The sequence below is a fragment of the Prionailurus bengalensis genome, chromosome F2, assembly GCF_016509475.1.
Source record: "Prionailurus bengalensis isolate Pbe53 chromosome F2, Fcat_Pben_1.1_paternal_pri, whole genome shotgun sequence".
Taxonomy (NCBI): Eukaryota; Metazoa; Chordata; class Mammalia; order Carnivora; family Felidae; genus Prionailurus; species Prionailurus bengalensis.
The window spans coordinates 2,078,504-2,099,809 of NC_057353.1; the positions used below are offsets into that span (position 1 = coordinate 2,078,504).

General features: G+C 40.7%; 2 protein-coding genes across 2 annotated transcripts; both read left to right on the top strand.

Moving 5' to 3' along the window:
• Nucleotides 1-1,508: 1,508 nt before the first annotated feature.
• PPDPFL (pancreatic progenitor cell differentiation and proliferation factor like) lies at nucleotides 1,509-7,673 on the top strand. The gene is made up of 5 exons (XM_043601043.1): nucleotides 1,509-3,099; nucleotides 3,430-3,492; nucleotides 5,795-5,872; nucleotides 5,975-6,075; nucleotides 7,362-7,673. Exons 2-4 carry the CDS (start codon nucleotides 3,438-3,440, stop codon nucleotides 6,073-6,075), a joined length of 234 nt encoding a protein of 77 aa, XP_043456978.1. The 5' UTR covers nucleotides 1,509-3,099; nucleotides 3,430-3,437; the 3' UTR covers nucleotides 7,362-7,673.
• Nucleotides 5,182-5,785, top strand: LOC122495399 (small EDRK-rich factor 1-like). Its single transcript, XM_043601044.1, is given in 2 exon segments — nucleotides 5,182-5,372; nucleotides 5,374-5,785. Coding segments are annotated over 2 exon segments (183 nt in total). The 5' UTR covers nucleotides 5,182-5,295; the 3' UTR covers nucleotides 5,480-5,785.
• Nucleotides 7,674-21,306: the final 13,633 nt, after the last annotated feature.

The following is a 21,306-nucleotide window of genomic DNA, read 5'->3' on the forward strand; positions in this document are numbered from 1 at the left end:
GCACACTCAGATATTGTGTAACTGCAGACTGGAATTAGATATAGGCAATGTAAGTCTTCCAGAATGGCCACACATTGATCTCATACTGCATACTTGGTCAATTGTCTGTGATGGCACAGGGTCATGATAAATTACCTACAAGCATGACCATGTTTCTTACCGTAAATTCCCATGCTCTCCAAAACAACAATCTGATACTCACTTACTGCTTCATTCAATGTCAAGACAATTAGAAAGAGTAATAAGATCTTACATGTGATAAATAGATCAGCTTTCACAAAGGTTGCGGTTGACTTTAATTAGTACTTCTTATTTTTTTGTTCTTATATCTATTTTCTCTTCCCTTTACGAAGAGTCATTTGCCAGCGTCTTTCGACTTCCTGAACAGAAATTTGCGAATGACAGTTCCAGCTTCCATGCTGGCCTGTAGTGTGTCCTCACACTTGGGCAGGCATTCTCTCAGTAGAATCAAAGAAAAATGTTAACATAACTTAAAAAAGAAATTAATGTTATTGTTGAGAGAGACAGAGAGAGACAGACATGAGCGGGGGAGGGGCAGAGAGAGAGGGAGACCCAGAATCCGAAGCAGGCTCCAGGCTCGAGCTGTCAGCACAGAGCCCGACGCGGGGCTCGAACCCATGAACTGTGAGATCATGACCTGAGCCGAAGAAGGATGCTTGACTGACTGAGCCACCCAGGCACCCCAGCATAACTTAAATCTAGGACAAAATCCGAATGAAACTATGGTTAAACTAACTTAATGCATAGATATTCAAAAAAAGTAAGTCAGAAAACAATTGGGTAAAAATTACTATTATGCCACAGTTATAGCATGGAAATCTGAGCTCTGTTATGACATTTAAATTTGTAGCAAAAGGTGTAATCCTCATGACCACGCACAGGAGGAATATGTTGGCTTTGTCAGATTTCTAGAACAAGAACTACTACATGTATCAGGTTTTGTGCTGGCTATTGCTAAAGCAAAAATGAATAGAGTATTCTCTGCCTTTGAGGAACTCACATACTAATGTGTGACAGAAACAAATACCTCTATAAATGTGAGTAGTTTTATAACAGAAAAATACAAAAACTCGAGTCAGGTAGGTAAAACCTCGGTACCGCTAACCAGGACAGGGGCAGTGGTGTAGTCAGGGGGTATGATGCAGAGGGAGAGAACAATACAAGTTAACTCCCACTCACAGTGAACCTGAAAACACACATTCAAAACTCATCAAGAAACCGAAGGCTAAGAAAGACAACAAGTATAATTGTGACACAGAGGATGCGTATAAAATTAGGAAAAAATAATACGGCCAAAGGGTGCTTTACACGATGAAGCAAACCAGCAAGTTGAAAATGAAGGGATGCAAAGAAATACACCCTTCCGTTACTTTCAAAACAGCTGGTGCTGCAAAATTAATCCTAGACCAGTTGGAGTCTGGGGGAAAAAGAAAAAATCAAGGCGGGGGAGAGGGGGAAATGACGAAAGTTTTCTAAAACATTAGTGCCGATGAAGGAAGAGAAAAGCCAAGGTCTACCGAGAAGATACTATCGTGATTTTGTATACATCTATTCACATAGCTTCAAAACCTAAGAAACTGAAAATGATAGAATTCAATGATGCAATCATACTAGAAACTGGTAGATCAAGCAGGAACACATTGGTAGGTATGTAATTTAACAAAGTGAAGTAACACGCCCTAACAGACACTTACGAAATCAAGATTGCATGCGGTGGATGAAGATGGATGAAGAGTATCTACTATTCTTAAATACACAGAAAGCCATCTACAAAAACGACTTTAAAGAATGAATAAAAATGAAACATTCTCTGTTGACAATACAGTGGGTCTGGAAATAAACTAAAAGATTTTGAAATTTTTATGGATTTGGAAAAAGAAAAGCATCTTGAAATTAAAGATTCGAGAAATGTCATAATGGCAGTTGACAAAATATTTTGAAATAAATGACAACGAGAATAATACTAAAGTAAAAGGAAGAATAAAAGCAGGAAAGAAAATAATGAAACATAAAATCAAGAAACAAAGAAAAGAACAAACAGTTCTTTGGCAGATCCAATTAATAGGGAAACTCCTAGCAAAACTAACCAAGACAGAAAGAGAAAAGGCGTTAAGTAAGTAATGTTAGCAACATAAAGGAGCCATAACCAGGTGGACCAGACATTTAAAAAGAACCAATGTGGCATACTAAAATCAATGTTTTGAATGTATTTGAACCTAGCTGGCACAAATAATTTTGTGTGGTTTGAGCTGGTGAAACAAACAGCTACTCAATAAATTGAAACAGTGGTTGAGAATCCCCCGCCCCAGTGAAAAGGGGAGCCACGATTTGATTCACGACAAACGGAGTCTGTGAAATGGCAAAACAGTTCCCATAACGGATGTTAGTAAAATTAGAATATAAATACAGATTTTGAATGAGTGAATAATATTGCTACCATGTCATGGAGTCACTGGTTTCCCCTCATTACCCATGATTTCTGTCTTATTCTCACTGAGCTTCTAATGGACCGCCCATAAATTTCAGCAGCGCACGTCCTGTCCCATAGGACTTCAATGACTCGGGGAGCTCTTCTTGTGGCTCTGCTTTGCATCGTTGTGTCTGTGGGCATGTACAGTTCCATCAGCTGGCCTGCAGCCTGGTTGGGGTGGCCCCCATAACCCCCACAGCCACCCTCTCCCTGAAAAGCCCAGCATAGTGCTGCCCCCAGAAGTGTGAGATCAAATGGAAGGCTGAGAGGATGCACGGCCATCACCTCTTGCCTCGCAGAGACCAGCAGTCATGAGCTATGACCTTACAGAGTCAGTCCCTGCTGCCTGCAGCCCCAGTTGGCACACTGACGTGGTCAAGGGCAGACAGGCAGAGAGCTTCACCTCCCTCTGTTGTGCCACAGCTCAGGTTTCAGCCTTCCAAATATAAGGTGTTCCAGGGGGTCCCAGAGCACACCCACCTTCCCTGCAGAGTGCTCTTGGCCTGAGGCACTCAGTCCCTCCTGGATCACTACTATTCTTTCCGTGTGTGTTTTCTCCGGAAACCTGAAAACACGTTTATTTCAAAAGAACAAATTGGAGAAAATAGGTGAGTGACTATTTCGTGGCTGTGTTAACACTTTTACTCTAACTTTTAGGTTTGTTTCAGATGGAATAAGTTGTGGGCATTGTTTGTAGTTGGATATCTAGTATTTCTTGCTTTTCCAAACAAATATACACATTGCATTTTCTGGCTTATTGTAGTATATTTGATTACGGTTTTGTGTAAACTTTTTCTTGTCGGATATTTATTACCCAGTAAATTATGTTGCTTTGCAAAAAAAAAAAATTATATGAAAAAAAGAAAAGAAGTCCCATGTGATTAATGTCCTCTCTTCCCCTGTCACTGTTCTAACGTCTCACTGGTGCTTGTTTACAGGGAGAAGAATGGCGTCAGTTCCTTCCATTGGTTGCCTGCTGGCCAGAAATCAGTATTATCGAAGTAAGTTAGTATCATCCCTAGAGGATACTCCTAGAGAATGTGATTTAAGGTGATGTTTGTGAGATGTTTTTAACCTATGTGTCATGTCCTGGTCAGAATTTAAGGAACAAGACTGGATGACTGTTTGTGACAGTGAGGAAAATGGGAATAGAACTCATTCCAGACTTCTCTCGAATCAATATTGTCAAGGTTTATCTCTTTGTTTTAACTCTGTTATATTATATCACATTGATGCAACCATTAACTCTTAAAATAAGTGAAAATAAGTGCATATTTCATAATTGCTTTAATTTCATGTATCGTACACTTGATAGGATACATTAAAAGCTGATAATTTTACATAAATAAAATACTGTTTATTCCTGAGAAAAGAAGGGATAGCATGACTCTGCTTGAAGGCTTTTTTAAATTTCCATATTCTGCTATGGATAATAGGTCAGCTTCTATTTGGCCAGTTTGATTTTTATTGATCTACCCATCTGTGAATATTCATAGCTGAATAGAAAATTGTAGCTTATTAAAGAAAATTCAGAAATTCCATAGAATGAAATGATCATTTCAGGAACAAATGATCATTTATTAAAAATATGTCCGGGGCGCCTGGGTGGCGCAGTCGGTTAAGCGTCCGACTTCAGCCAGGTCACGATCTCGCGGTCCGTGAGTTCGAGCCCCGCGTCGGGCTCTGGGCTGATGGCTCAGAGCCTGGAGCCTGTTTCCGATTCTGTGTCTCCCTCTCTCTCTGCCCCTCCCCCGTTCATGCTCTGTCTCTCTCTGTCCCAAAAATAAATAAACGTTGAAAAAAAAAATTTAAAAAAAAAAAAGAAAAAAAAATATCTCCACAAATAGAAAATTCTTATTTCAATGATTGTAGATGAAAGTTGGAGAGGCCTATTGATTTATTATTTTTCAAAATGTTTAAACTATGCCCATTTATTTAATGTTATTATATCCATAGAAGTTATTTTTATATTCTGATCTTTTAAAAGACTTATAGGTTTAAAATACAAGTACGATAAAGTAAATAAAATGTTTAGTCTTTAAAAATAATTCCTTTGGGGTACCTGGGTAGCTCAGTAGGTTAAGTGTCTGGCTTCTTCAGCTCAGGTCATGATGTTGCAGTTCATTAGTTCAAGCCCTGCGTCAGGCTCTGTGCTGACAGCTCAAAGCCTGGAGTCTGCTTTGGATTCTGTCTTCCTCTCTGCCACTCCCCTGCTCACGCTCTGTCTCTCTCTCAAAAGTAAACGTTAAAAAAATTAAAAATAATTCCTTTATTTCTGAAAATCTAACTTTTGCAGAATATTTAGATATGTAATATTTGTAGGATATTTAAATATGTAATATTTCTAATGTAGAATATTTCCAATATTTATTCTTAATTTTATACTAACATATTGATGACTTTTATATTTAAATTTTTTTTAATGTTTATTTATTTTTGACAGAGACAGAGACAGAGCATGGGGGGGGGGTGGTGGGCGGCGGTAGAGAGAGAAGGAGACACAGAATCTGAAGCAGGCTCCAGGCTCTGAGCCGTCACCACAGAGCCCGACATGGGGCTCGAACTCACAGACTGTGAAATCATGACCTGAGCTGAAGTCGGACGCTCAACCGACTGAGCCACCCAGGCACCCCAAATGCTGACTTTTATATTTTAAATGCTACATCTATATCTGTGGAGGGATTGAGAGACAGAGTTATCCACCATAGAAAGGAATATACCTTATTAATAGAAAATGTAAGAGCATGCTATGAGTCCATTGGTCTTCCCGGTAGCTCCCTTCCAGGCTTGGTCTGGTGGTAGGCATGGCCCATGGAAATCAACCAGAACTTGCCCTCCAGAAAATCACGAAGAAATCCTGGGAAATTCGCAAGGGAAAAAGACAAGGATAGCTTGACCATGTCTTAAGAGAGCAGAAGGACTCAGTTAATGCAGCTAAAGCAGAAGGCAACTAATGAGAAAAAGTCTATGCAGACAAGAGACAAATGATGACTCTTTGGAAAACCTGGGTGCTATGCCAGCTAGGTGTATCGCAAGCTCTATGGTCAAAATTTTCCGGCACAAACAGTCACATGTTATGGCATATCCTTACGAAACTATCTTACACTTAAAAAAAAAAAAGTAATACGCCTTTTTCTGGAAGTCTTTTTGACTCATTGACAATTTAATCAATTTTAATTCATGAACTCATGATCCAGGAGTAAATTATTTCAAAACATGCTGCTTTGCTACTTCAGAGTCTATGCATAAACAATATATCTGTGTTTGCCAATTCTTTCTTTGTTTACTGATTGTTTCCTACAGAGGCCAGCATTTCTTCAGTTAGCTCTTTAAGCGGCTCTGATTCTGTTAACGTCATACCTGATGACAAATCCCAACAAGGTATTTGATTTATTTCTTATCAGCATCATCCTCATGATTCTCCTTTGTTTTTAATCTTTCAAATGTGTTTGGTAAGGAGATAATGTGACCTTTATTTGATAGAGTTACCAAAAGTGGCAGAATCCGACTGGTGGTTTAAATCCTTTTTCCATTCTGAACCGGAGCTTTCAGATGTAAGAAAAAAAAGATCTGTCTGCCAGTAGGTAGGTTTTAGGTTTTGTTTGTTTGTTTTCTGATAAACGTTTTGTATTTGCTCTTACATGAAACAATATAAATGTAGGTGGTAATTATGATGTTAACCAATCAAGATAAAGCATAGTTGTTTCTTGAGAGTGGTGAAGGCTTCACTCTAAAGCATACTTGAGGCATTGAGATGCATAAGACATTTGCCCCTCCCCCCCATGTTGTTAACAGTCAGCCAAATCACCAGTACTCTTTCTAATACTGTCACTGAAGAGAAATTGAAAAGCCATGTGCCAACTTCTACCATGGTTTAGGGAAAATAGATTGGGAATCAGAGGCAAGGTTCTAAATTTGTTTCTCCGATACCTTCAGGAAACAAATAACAATTATCTACTCCAGTGAAAAGGAAACATGGCTCCCTGGAGAAATAGTTGGTTCCAGACAGGAAAGGACAAGGAAAAAAAATGAGCCTGGCCCATCTTATGGTGTGAAAGAGAAAGAAAGGCTCAAAACATGACATAGTATGTCAAAATGACACAGGAACCAATTGGCCAAATCTGGAACAATTTATTACATCCAAGGATTATCCATGGATGCTAAAATAAATGGAGACCAGTATGAAAAATTAGGTCTTCTCAGAGTGTCTCCCCCAAAATACTTATTAATTACAAAGAGGAAAATCAGTAAATTTCCAATGGAGAAAACTATCAGATACAACCTTAACAAAGCAAACAGAAAAACAATGATTGAATTGCTGTCCTAGACAACCTGCTTTAGTCCCACTGCTGGTTTTGATTGGCCTCTGTGTGGCACCAATTTCTAAATAGGAGATTGAATTGGTGGGTTTGCGTTCAAGTGTTTCTACACATTTTGAACCCTAACACACTGAGTAGTATAGTTTTTATTCTAATGGGTTCTAAAATACTTATTTTTTTAGACGCTTGACTATGACTAGCTACTGGACGGAATAAAAAGAGTAACTTATAATGGATTTCATGTGTCCTAATGTTAATATATAAAGATTTTGATGAATATTTTACATATGATAAATTCGAAATAGAATCAATTATATATTGACACACTTAAAAATCAAAGACAGAGAAATCAAATGAGGCTGCTTGCTGAAAACATGTATTTTTTACTCTCTTTATCAAGTATATTAATTTGAATTATCTAGGTAACTTTCATTTATTTTTCCACTTTACTTTGACTACGAAGACAATGTAATGTACGGGTAAGCATTTCTCAGCTCTTTGTATATAGCAATTCGGTGAACGAGGTCGTAATATCTCACCACTTTACGCAGCTCTCATAGTTGATTCTGACGATCCAGAAGATCCTGCCTGCTGAGCTGCTGTATCTGTGAAGCACACCTTTCAGTACTAAGCTATTCCAGGTGACTTTCCTTCATTATAGGAAGACAGAAACCTGCTGGAGTTCCCATTTCCCAGACAGGATCTGCAGACACCCAGACAGCGAAAGTTTAGGCAGTGTCCTCAAAACACAGACGATTGTGCAAGTGGCATCAGCAACGTGGAGACTGACGAGAAGCATGGCTTTGAAAAGTAACGAGTCTTCAAATGTAGTGACTTGTATGAAATAAACTTTTCCTTACCCATGTGATTTTTCAAAGAGTGTTTAAAAGTTGTTATTTTCAATTTTCCAAAAAATTCTTAGACTCTTTATATGTCTGTCAAATGATTATGTCTTAAAAGTGAAGCGTTGTGCCTAATGATGGTCGGAAGGGCGTTGTACTCACAAATGTAGAGAACAGTTGCAAAACTGTACTTTTAATCATGAACACTGGAAATAGAAAACACACCCATAGATACATCACCTGTTACAAATAGATTACTGCAGGGGCGCCTGGGTGGTTTGGGAGGTTAAGCGTCCAACTCTTGATTTTGGCTCAGATTATGATCTCATGATTTGTGTGATCGAGCCCCACATCGGACTCTATGCTGTCAGTACAGAGATTGTCTCTCTCTCTATCTGCCTCTCAAAATAAATAAATAAACATTAAACATTTTTGAAAAATATATCACTGTATACATAACTAATTGGTTATTGTGTAGACTTTAAATTTCGTAATTTTAAATAATATTTAACAATATGGAAAATCATGATAGAAAGTTGGGTGAAAAAGGAGAATAATTTATATGTGATATGATTTTAGTCGTTAGAAATGTACATATTCATAATAATAGTTTCAAAGGAAATACACCAAAATGGTAACAGTGGGTGTTTCTGGAGATGGGATTATAGGTGATTTTCATTTTCTTCTTTATATTTTTCTGTGTCTTCAAATTTTCTAAAATGATAAGTTTTGTGTCTAATTAGAAAATAATGAGTGATTGGTCACATTTCATGAATATGAGTATTTCCTACATCAGCTAGAATAGTCCCTACTTTCCTCAATATGGGGTAGATAATACCAAGACTTGCAGTTGAAAAGTTTCTGTATACTGCTTGTAAATATTTTTCAATGTGAAATGTGAGGCTTCAGAAATTTGGGGTGGTTTGGGGCTCCTGGGTGGCTCAGTCGGTTGAGCGTCCAACTTCGGCTTGGGTCATGATCTCACTGTCCATGAGTTCGAGCCCCGCGTCGGCCTCTGTGCTGACAGCTCAGAGCCTGGCGCCTGTTTCAGATTCTGTGTCTCCCTCTCTCTCTCTGCCCCTCCCCTGCTCATGCTCTGTCTCTGCTCCATCTCTCTCTCAAAAATGAATAAACGTTAAAAAAAATTAAAAGAAAAAGAAATTCGGGGTGGTGAATTCACTAAGAGGTCAATGTCACTAGTTTTATGTGACTATCATTGCATTAAACACCATGTAGAGCACGCATGGTTTTTGGTAAAACTGTCTTCCTGCCCAACTGTGTTAACATGAGAAAAAATATCAGGACTGACCATTTACTGTGCTGGAGACAACTGAACAATTTTTTCCTACTCTTTCCAAATGGGACATGCATTCCTTCAATTTTGTGTGTCTCTATCACTTTGCTGTCAATGAAGGGACTCATGTGTCACTTTGGCCCAGTAGCACCTCATTATTTACACATTACTGCTTTTCTGGTGTTGCCCGCCTATGCATTTTATGTATTTGTAGAGACTAATGACATGTCTGGGCTCTGTATTTCATTTGGCTTTACTGTAAAAGTAAATTACAGGGATTGAATACCAAGTGTTTTTTTTCTAAAGTTAGAGAAAAATGTGATGAGACTAACATGGTAAATTGTGGGAGGTTTTGTTTTTACTTTAAGATTATCAACAAATTCTTTTTTTCTTGGACACTTGGTATATGTGTGAACAGATTGCTTGTTTAGGTTATTCGATGAATTTCCTCAAATATGTTATCAAGTTGACATTTGCTTTGTTCACCAAGAAATATAATGTTCATTAAATTATATTTTGCCTATGCATTTGTGTATTTTGAATGTGTCAAAATTATTGCTTTTATATTAGTTTGACCGGTGTTACTGCTGCTGAAAGTTGTTATCGTTTAACGTAGTTGGATTTTACACAATATTTTAGTCAAGTATATTATAATGAGCGTATATAGTTATTAAGCATTTTAGAGTGGCTAATAACGCACATATATATGTGAGAATGGATGGGTAGAGACATAGAAAGAGAGGGAGATAGACAGGAATCCTAAAAAATAAATATATGAGGAATCTTTCAGAAAAGTAACATTAAAGTGAATTAAAAGATGATTGAAGATTGAAAGAATTCTTATGTGCTATCCCAGGGTTTCTACAAAATGAGAATGATATAAATAAAGAGAACAAAACATCTTCCAGTTAATTGCTTCTAATGTAATTCTCCTACAATTCAGACACTTTGAGGCTGTGTTTGAAAAGTACTTCACACATAGATCTCAGTATAGCTGTGTTATTTTAGTTAAAACACCTCCTGCCTGGCTTTGCTGCCTAATGGTTAGATAATAAATAGTGAGGGCTAAATATATTTTAAGAGTGTCATAATTCCCTATAACTTGAGATGTGCTATGACCATTCTAATTTAATATTATGAAATGTTATTTGACTTGGCTGTATTAAATGCAACTAGGTTTTGGCAATTTTTGCTCAGGTTCTGTGAAATTATATGTTACGATTCCAGTAATTTGTTGAGATATGATTTTGATAGCAGATTCCCAGTTATTGACCCTGTATCTTCTACAGATAAAACCACCAAGAGCCAATTCATCAATTCTTACTAGAGTTAAAGACCTCTAGCTGGATTTTAAACCTACTTGGTGCTTCATACATTACAAAGAAGCTTGGGTCGTAAGGAACAAAATCCAAGAATTCCATTTGCCTATTAAAAAGGGATGATGGAAAAATAATTGTTAAGTTGAATGGAGTAGCTAAACTTGTAGTTTAGATTTTATTTTTTATAATTTTTGGGTCGACCCACTTATTTGCTTTCCCACTGGCATTACCCAAACCCAGACTTTTGTCATTTCTCCCAAGGAAAAGGGCCATCACATCTTATGGTCTACCTGCAGTCTTTGTTAGGTCTCTTCAATTGAATGTCCTCTACAGATCGGTCACAATCATCTAACAAAACACAGATCTGCAATACTCTTCTGTGAATACACATTAACACTAGCTCGCCCACGGTATTCAATAATTCCATTATGTTCAGGGTAAAGTCACGACTCACACAACACCTGCCCCCTCCCACACACACACACACGGTATCCTAACCCATGCAGATCTCATCTCCATAGCAAGTCTCATATCTCGCTCCCCAAAGCTTCCTGTGTTCCAGCTACATCAGATTTCTTTCAGTTTCTCACATACGTCAGCTTCTCTCTTGCCACAGGGTCTTTCTCCAGCCTCTTCTCTCAGCTTGGACTCTACTCATCTTTTAAATAGGGGCTCAAAGCTCTTCCTCGGAGAAAATGTCTCCAATCCACTTATGAGATTAGATTTTTCACTGTAAGCTCTCAGAGCCTCTATTTCTCTCCTCACTAGCTTTTATCTCACTTATAATGGTACATTTGTTTGTCGAGTTGTTTGTTTTCCCCACTGCACGATAAACTACACCAGGGCAAGGACCATGCTTGCTCTGCTCAACATTTTATACCCAGCTTCTGACATTTCAGCAAATATGGGTCAAATGGATGACAATGGTTCTTGAGCGAGGGCTAGCCCCTCTCTCAAGAAGCGTTACATTTTGGCAAAGAAAAGCAAGCGCTAAATCAAAAAAGACAGTGTTTTCCAACAGCGGCCAGCTCTGCAAAGGAAATGAAGTGCTTGTGTTGGAGAGTGACGGAGGGAGGACAAGAGGGTGAGGGAAGGTTGCCCCAACCGGGGTGTTAGGAAAGCCTCACCAAGAAGCAGGCGTGGGACTGAATCCTGAAAGAGAGGAGGCAGCCCATTTGGGGAAAAGCACTCCAGGCAGAAAAAATAGTGCAATTTACCACGCTCTACATAGTATATCTAGTCTCCTATTACACTGTTTTCAAGAGACTGCTGCTTTAGAAGAATTTGGTATTTTCTAGGTGGGGGTCAAACTGTCTACTGTGTTTCTTGCCAGCAAAAACTGGGATGAGAAGTGGTCTGGTCAGGGTTGGGCTTACAGACTTTGTTCTTAAAGTCCTTCAGGGCGACCTATGCATTATCGAAACATCACCCTGCACAAGCAGCACGCATGTAAAGTCACGGGGCCTCTGTGAATGCCTTCAGTCCTGTGGGACCGGCCTCATGAGCCTCTCCAGGGCCTGAAATAATTTCCTAAACCAACAAGGGAAGTTTTATCCCGTCATTTTCTTCCCACCTCTCTTACCAAATGGATAAACAAATTGCTATTATTTTAAAGATTCTTTTCTGGTTTCATTTCAAAAATTATCTTCTTATAATTACTTCATACAAAAAAAAAAACCAAAACCAAACTAGTCAAAGAGAGTGCTACACAGTTACGTTCCTTCCTCAACAGTTTAGAAAGAATGCATTTCAACTGGGGTGTCTGAAAAATGTTCTCCTGTTACAGTATAATGATTTGATTTCCAAAAGGTGGAAGGGGAAAAAAGTATGGTATCTTTCTCACACAGTGCTCTCAACAACTTTCATTTAACCTTTTAATGCATTCTAATTAAATTCATTATAACCAAATATGTATTTCATCTATTCAGGAAAAATGATTTGTATTTTTTGTTATAGTTTTTTTTTTTAATTTTTTAAATGTTTATTTATTTATTTTTTTTTTTTTAAATTTTTTTTTCAACGTTTATTTATTTTTGGGACAGAGAGAGACAGAGCATGAACGGGGGAGGGGCAGAGAGAGAGGGAGACACAGAATCTGAAACAAGCTCCAGGCTCTGAGCCATCAGCCCAGAGCCTGACGCGGGGCTCGAACTCACGAATCGCGAGATCGTGACCTGGCTGAAGTCGGACGCTTAACCGACTGCGCCACCCAGGCGCCCCTAATGTTTATTTATTTTTGAGACAGAGAGAGACAGAGCATGAACGGGGGAGGGGCAGAGAGAGAGGGAGACACAATGTGAAGCAGGCTCCAGGCTCCGAGCTGCCAGCACAGAGCCTGACGCGGGGCTCGAACTCACGGCAGTGAGATCATAACCTGAGCCGAAGTCGGACGCTTAACCGACTGAGCCACCCAGGCGCCCCATGTTATAGTTTTATCTAAATAGGTCACATACAAAAGTTTTGTTCCATCCTTTTTAATTAGATAGATTGAAAATCATTTGTATCCAGGTTGTAAACCCAGAATATGTTAAATCACTTGCACTATTGTAATTATTCGATTAACAGCCAACAGGAATGTGAGCTTCATAAATATTTTATCCTTTTTACATGGCTAACAGAGGTTTTCAAATTAATGAGTGAACAGTTACTGGAACTATGATTTATACGTCAACTAACAAAGTTAGGATTTTGAAATTACTTTACGGCAAAGAGGGGCCAACATTTTATTTTCAAATAAACTGCTTTGAAAATGTTTATGCAATCTTAAAAAGTGCATCTCGAGAGCAATCCATCTTTGAATTTCAAGCTACATTTTACCATGAAGAGAGAAGACGGACAAAGCTCACCAAGTAAACCGATAATGTTGCATTTTCTTAAGTCATCCTAGATGGATTTCACATACCCGTTTATTTCCTGTTACTGCCGATAGTGCTTAATATTCTGGAAGGACGCCCGATTATTCTCTCTATTGCTCAGAAAGCAGCCTTGCAGCTTCCTCCCGTCTGGCTGACATTCTGTGCAGTCCCTGAGGTAGCAGCACATTTGAGTCTGCTTGATGGAAGTTACGGGAGCTCAATCTGTCCCGCGTTCTGGACTCCAGCAGCAGGACCCCACGCTGAAAGCCAAGCGGGCTTCATTCAAAGCAGCAGTGGAGGGCTGGGATGGAAATCTGGGCAACGTGGAGGTGAATTAACTTCTCTTGTACAGATCTTCAACACTTCAACCAGTCTCGAACTGGCAAATTAACGCAACTCAACCCACAAGGCTTTTCCTTTTGAAAACCGCCTGGTACCACTATTCCACACTCCTTGTCCTTTCAAAATTATAGAAAATATTAAATTTCACGTCAAATCTCTCTCTAGCTAATTATTCTAATTTGTTATTTACAGTGCTCAGGTGAAGCACTTTGTGTTTCTTCAAATGGCAATGATAACTTGCCTGATGCTGAGGAATTAAAATGGCAGGGCCAGGGAGAAAGCCTGGAGGGGTGTTTCAACAGTGCAACAACTCTGCAAGAGCCTTGGCGGCTGCCGACACCGAGAGCTGCAAAGCCGCCGCCTGCACATCTCAACCTTCCGAGGGCCTGAGGACTGCGCGGGGAGTTTGATAAAACGCAGACACCACAGCTCCTTTTCCAGCTCTTTTCCAGATCGATGGTCCTGGTCTGAAGCTGAGTCCTAGCAATCTCATTTTTTTTTAAAGTTTTTTAACGTTTTTATTTATTTTTGAGACAGAGAGAGGCAGAGCATGAGCAGGGGAGGGGTAGAGAGAGAGGGAGACACAGAATCCGAAGCAGGCTCCAGGCTCTGAGCCATCAGCACAGAGCCCGATGCAGGGCTCAAAGTCACAGACTGTGAGATCGTGACCTGAGCCGAAGTGGGACGCTTAACCGACTGAGCCACCCAGGTGCCCCAGCAATCTCGTTTTTTAATGAGGGCTCCTGGTAAACTGTACCTGCCATGTAGGGTTGGGCTTTCTTAGACTTGCAGAAACGGCAACCCTCCCTCCACCCAAACCCAGGGAGCAAGGCTTTGGTTTGCTGTGGTTGTAATTTCAGATGTGAAGAACCCAGCTGGCCCGAGAGAGCATGGGAGTAATGCTTGACACAAAAGCAGGCAATACGGAGAAGTCATTTCAGATGACAAAGGGTTAGGGGCGAACGTGCGTAATCAAAGGGAGTTCGGAAGGACCTTCTACCTTTGCAGGTAGTGTTCTTCTACATCCTCAGATGTTAAGGGTGACGGAAACCTGCTAACTTGTTCTGAAGGTGAGCTTCTTGTTTTTCACTTCTTAAGTCATTCCTTAGCTGTGTTAGAGATCCACGCAATCTGCAAGAATGATGCTTTTTCTAATTTATCCCCCTGCACTCCTGTGACGTGAAACACCTACTGTGTGTCTCTGCTCTTCATCGTTGCCCTGTGATTCTACGCTGGCACTATGGCTGTCAAGATAAGTAGAGAAAAGAACCGGCTCGTGTCACTTCAGTTTCAAAAATAGCAGTACATGAATTAAATCGTTAGAGGCTAAGAGACTTCCAGACACTGGGGATGTGTGCTGACTTTGCTAAGCAAATTCCGGTGGCAGTGTTTGTTGTATTCATTCATTCGCTGTGATCATTTATCGTCTGAAGGCCCCGTGTCAGGAACTCACTGGACTCCAGTCTCCCGAGAGCTCGTTTCACATGAACTTTGAAGTTGGAATTGAAGTTTGCAGATTGTGGAATGGCGAAAGGGAAGACTAGTATGACTGAGGTGAAAAATAACCACCGAGGCTTTCAACTTGAAGAAAGTGGAACAATAGGGGCGCCCAGGGAGGGGCTCGGTCCGTGAAGCACTGACTCTTGATTTCAGCTCAGGTCATGATCTCACGGTTCCTGAGTTCGAGCCGGCGTTGTGCTCTGTGCTGAAAGCAGGGAGTCAGCTTAAGATCCTCTCTGTCTCTCTGCACCCCTCTCAAACATAAATAAATAAACTTAAATGATAAATTAGTGGAAACAATTTAAAAACGTTATAGAATTCGAAAATAATTCTTCAGTACTAAGAATTACACAAGTGATAGGTCCTGTTATGAGAATCAGTTAAACCCTGTGGTTTCGCTGCTTGTGTGGTCTCAAGAGGTTACTTTGCTTGGTCAGGGACGAGGAGGAGAGCACTGTGTGTGTGTGTGTGTGTGTGTGTGAAGATGTGTAACAACAACCCAACAGTGACTGCGAGGCTTTACAGACTGCATCACCCAGGAGCCCCAGGACGGGTCATTCTTTTTTTTTTTTTTTTAATTTTTTTTTCCAACGTTTATTTATTTTTGGGACAGAGAGAGACAGAGCATGAACGGGGGAGGGGCAGAGAGAGAGGGAGACACAGAATTGGAAACAGGCTCCAGGCTCTGAGCCATCAGCCCAGAGCCTGACGCGGGGCTCGAACTCACGGACCGCGAGATCGTGACCTGGCTGAAGTCGGACGCTTAACCGACTGCGCCACCCAGGCGCCCCCAGGACGGGTCATTCTTAAACAACTGTACTTGTGCATTACTGTATTAAGTACATCACACTGTTGTAGATAACTGGGGTACTTCAGGAGACGATGACACAGGATTCTTGCCTGTCAAGAGTTTGCAACAATCACAAACTGGGGCGTGCTTTTTGTGAAAGAATAATTTATTTAGAGTAAGTAGTATGTGCATATACTATACGTTCCAAACGAAAGAGAGAAGAATTGATAAGTATGTGTCTCCTTTGATTTACCCCACCCCCCAGTTCCCATTGTTTGAGGAAACAGTTGTCACCAGCTTCTCCTTTGGGCTCGAAACAGTATTTTAGATGCTTCATAAAAATAGCAAAAGAGGGGAGCCTGGGCGGTTGAGTTGGTTGCGCATCGACTATTGATTTTGGCCAGGACCATGATCCCAGGGGTGTGGAATTGAGCCCCACCTCGAGGGTCAGTGTGGAGTCTGCTTAAGATTTCTCTTTCTCTGCCCCTTCCCCACTAGCTCCAGCCCTCGCTCTCTCTCTCAAATAAAAAATAAATAAAAATTACATAAGAGATATAGATAGGGATGTACACACGGACATGGAGATTTTTTATGGTAGCATGCTGCCCACCAAACTATTCTGTACTTTTTATTTTGACTTGACATAGATAAGAACTTTCCATATGGATCCTATTAGAGACACTTCATTGTTTTAATGGCTCTTTTTTTCAATAATCTTATAATGCATTTTTTAGTTTTTCTCCATCTTTTATTATTACCAAAATGTTTATTTAGTTTTTAGTGTTTATTTATTTATTTTCAGAGACAGAGAGAGAGAGAGGGAGCATGGCCCCCTCTCCCCCATACACGCATGCCCGTGAGCAGAGGAGGGGCAGAGAGAGAAGGAGCAGGCTCCCAAGCAGGGTCCTCTCTGTCAGTGCAGAGCCTGCAAGGGAGCTCGAGATCATGACCTGAGCCAGAAGCAGAAGTCCTGGCTCAACCTACTGCCCCGACCAGGTGCTCCCATTAAGTACATTTTAATTCATTTCATTTCATGCACAAACAATTATTAGCCTGCAGAAACAGTTATTAGTCTGCACTTAGAAGTGAAATTCCTTGATCAGACTTAATGTCGATTTTTAGTAGGCAGTCCCCAAATTCTCGATATAAAAGTTGTACCAATTCATACTCCCTGTAGTACTATGTGCAAGGGTCTGATGCAAGGTGTAATCAAATGTAGATCATTTGTCTGGTTATTATTTACCATAACTTTATAATTCACACGAATATTTTGAAGGGCTAGTTTGCCCTCAGTTTTTCTTTAACTATTCATTTTGAAGTAATTATAGATCACAGAAAGTTACAAAAATAGTACAGAGAGGTTACGTATAACCCTCCCCCAGTTTCCTCCAATGATCATATCTTATATAATTATAGAACATCAAAAGAAGGAATTTCATATTGATATAAGGTATGTTCATCGTCCTATCCCATTCTATCCCATGTAGATTTGTGTTACCACCCCACCATCAAGGATACAGAACTATTCCATCACCAAGAATTGCCTTCCTGCTACCCATACTCCTCCTTAACCCCAGCAACAACTAACCTGTTTCCATCTCTAGAATTTTGTCATTTAGAGAATTATATTCAGTGGAATCATACAGTATGATTGCAATATAAGCTTTTATGACTGGGTGTTTGTTTGTTCTCACTCAGCACCATTGCTTTGAGATTCATTCAAGTTGCTGCAAGTGTCAATAGCTCGTTCCTTAATGCTGAGCAGTGTTCTGGGCTACAAATGTACCACCGTGTCTCGCTATTCACCATCCAAGAGCCTCTTTCCAGGTGGGGTTATTATAAATAAACTGCAAAGAACATCAGTGTCCATTTTTTTATGTGACATAACTTTTCATTTCTCTACAATAACTGTTCAGGTGCCATTGCTGGGCCGTATGGCAGTGGTTGGGTTTTATAAAAAAAACTGGAAAACTCTTTTCCAAAGTGGCCGTACCCTTGTACGTTTCCACGGGCATGCGTGAGTGATTCAGTGTTTCTACATCCTCCCGCAAATTTGATGCTATAGCTTTGTTGTTATTTTCGTTGTTTTGATAAGTCTGTAGTGATACCTAATTTTGTTCTAACTCTCAGTCATTATTGAGAAAACTCAAGAGAAGGACACCTAGGTCACCCACCTTCTCCTCTCCTTCTATGCCTCCATTGAGTCAAATGTTAGCTCTTTTGTTACAGTCCAACAGATCCTTGAGATTCTGTCCAATTTTTAGTCTATTTTCTCCCTGCTGTTCATGAAAGGTGGTTTCTATTATTCTATTTTCAAGTCCATTGATGTTCTCCTCTGTGCCTCCCATCCTACTATTGAGCTCACGGTTGAGCTTTTAATTTTGCTTATTGTATCTTTAAGTTCTAAAATTTTCATTTCAAACTTCTTGGTCTCTGTGCTGAGACTGTTTTTCTTTTTTAAATTTGTTTCAAGCATGTTTGTAATTTCTCACCGACGCATTTCTATAATGATTGCTTTGAAATCCTTGGCAAATAATTTCAACATCTGTTTCACCTCGGTGTTGGCATCTGTTGGCTTTTTTTTTTCTCAGTCAGTTTGGGATCTTCTTGGTTCTTGGTATAACAAGTGACTTTCAATTGAACCCTGGACATTTTACACATTACATTATGAGATTCTGGGTCTTGTTTCCATCTTATGGTTTAGCAGACTCCAAGGGGCGGTGGTAGGGTATTACCTCATCACCACCAGGAGTAGGTGGGGATCCAGGCTGTCCCCTAGGCTTTGTTGGCACCTTGTCACTGCACAGAGTCCACAGTCCTGTCTCCACCTGACGTCCACTGACCACCCCAGTGAGGAGCAAGAGAGGCCCCATGTTACTGCTGAATGAGTTTGGAAGTATGGGTCCCCTCCTGGCCTCCCCTGACACCAGCGGGAGAAGATTTATTAAGAGCCTGTGGGGATGACAGTCTATTTGGGAGGTCATCCTCGGGACTTGACCCCTGGTTGGCCCATGAGCTGGACCCTGGGCACTTGGAGGCTCCCCCCACCCCCTTCCATTGTCTGGGAATTTGCCTTCCATTTGCATCTCCATCCCCCAGAAACTTCCCCAAGGACACAGCCACGGTGACGTGGTGTTGAGGCCATCCAGACAGTATACCTGACTGAGCCCACTTAAGGCTTTGTATATAAACTTTTAAGGTGTGGCCAGTGGGTGTGGACATCTACTAGCCTTGCAGCCATTAAGACAAGCCTCAGATGTGAGTTCCCTTTGCTCATTGAAACTGCCACCTACCAATCTGGAGTGGTTTGCTTCTTTCTCCTGTCTGTCCCTGCCCTGCAGACAAGGGTTAGGGAAACTCCTGAGAGCTTGTGAACAAACGATTGCCGAGCCAGCCAGGACATGGATGAAAGGGGTCGTGGGGAAGAGGTATCCATGGGGAGTTCCTAAGTTGACCAGTGACTTCTGTGTGGGGAGGGATGACCCATAGGTAGATGCTTCTGAAGTGTTGTGTGAATATGGGGGCGCCCTGAAAATGCCAGATGGTCTAGTGAACTTGTTGGCAGAGCTTCATAGAGCACACCGTGGCGAAGAAGGGAAACACGTACCTGCCACAGTGGGCTGGCCTCTCCCATGAGCCCTTCCGATGGACACTGATGCCCAGCTAGAGCCTGCAGCTCAGGTTAGAAAGTTGGAGGAGCTCATGGGGCGCCTGGGTGGCTCAGTTGGTTAAGTGTCTGACTTCGGCTCAGGTCATGATCTCGCGGTCCGTGAGTTTGAGCCCCGCGTCGGGCCCTGTGCTGACAGCTCAGAGCCTGGAGCCCGCTTCGGATTCTGTGTCTCCCTCTCTCTCTGCCCCTTCCCTGCTTGTGCTCTGCCTATCTCTGTCTCTCAAAAATAAATAAATGTAAAAAAAAAATTAAAGAAAGTTGAAGGAGCTCAGGTTAGACAGGGATGTGTGTGTGTCCCTGGTCGCTTCGGGGTAACAAGCTGGGAGGGGTAAGATCTTCACGTGCCATTCTGCAAAGCTAAAACGGCACAACCCGCGGATTAAGGTCTGAGCACTTGTAACAAAGCTGGATTGGGACGCTAAGCAGTGGAGTCCCTGGGAAAATGTGGGGAACAAAGAGGACGTTGTGATGAAGAAATGGACAAAATGTTTCATGCTGTCTGACCCTTCCTTCAAAAGAAAACTTTAAATAGCAATTACCTCAAAGCTCCTAAGAGGAAAGGACTTCTTTCTCTGTCTTTTAAGGTTGTAAATCTTACCATGGCTTTGAAATGTAAACACTCTAAAAGATAACCAAAGCACAGTGCACAGAGTTAAAAGGGAAAAAACGAAGGAAAGGAAGAAAGAAAAATAATTTTAATATCAGAGGTACACTGGTGCAAATTTAGAACTTGAATTTCTTTTTGTTAAAAGAACAAAGTTGTCTTAGATTATTGGCCTGCTATTTAATAAAAAATAACGGGTGCCTGGGTGGCTCAGTACATTGAGCGTCTGACTTCAGGTCATAATCTCATGGTCTGTGAGTTCGAGCCCCAGAGCCTGGAGCCTGCTTCGGATTCTGTGTCTCCCTCTCTCTCTCACCTTCCCCTGCTCTCTCAGTCTCTCTCTCTCAAATAAATAAACATTAAAAAAATAGCAAGGTTTTTATTGTTGTTGTTTTACCTTTAATGTACTCTGCCTAGAAAAGATTCTAGGTTTTGTTTTATTAGGTCTTTGATTACTCGAGAGAGCTGAGTTTTCTTGCTTAAAAGAGCTATTTTCTACAACTATGTTATTTTTGTACATGTTAAATTTTATGGGAAGCATCGTCAAATAAGAAGTGATGATAAACTTTTTTTAGGGTTTGTTTATATAAAATTCCTAAAAATCTGATATGTCTTGGTATCATGCTATCACTCATAAATTTAAAATCTATGTCACAGAAATAAATTCCCTTGTCAGTTGCTTTATAATAAACTTGCATCATATCTTAAACCGTAACCATTTTTGAGCCCTTTGCCATTTGCTGACACTTACTGATTTACTCCCATGTTTTGACAGAAAGTGTTCCTGCAAAAGCTTTATTTTTCAGATAAGGACTTGGGCAAGTTTCTGATATATCTAAGATCACTTTCTTTCTCACGTAGGAGGGACGATAATAAACTTTTCAAGTGCTTCCCCAAAGCTACCTGTGCATCCCCAGAACATGTCATCAGTTGGTAACCCGAGAGCTGTCCCCTTTCTCCTTCCCCACATCAGTAAAATGGGCCCATTCCATCAATGTGAGGATACCCTCTTGATTCAGGACTCCCAGCACACTTTGCTGAAACATCTGTGAAGGGGAGATTGGGTGGTGAACCCACAGAAAACTCAAGGCTCAGGCATCACTTCAAGGTTTTGGGAGTCCTTGGTTGGGTAAGACTCACAGTGTTCCAGAAGCTGTGTTTGATAAGATACGAGCCTACCCAAGCTCTAAAAAGCTCTCTTGAAGGAGATCCAAGCCTTTTGGGGGGAATTAGGGGTTCAGAGGACTTTAATTTCTTACCCTGTTTTGTGCCCCCATTCC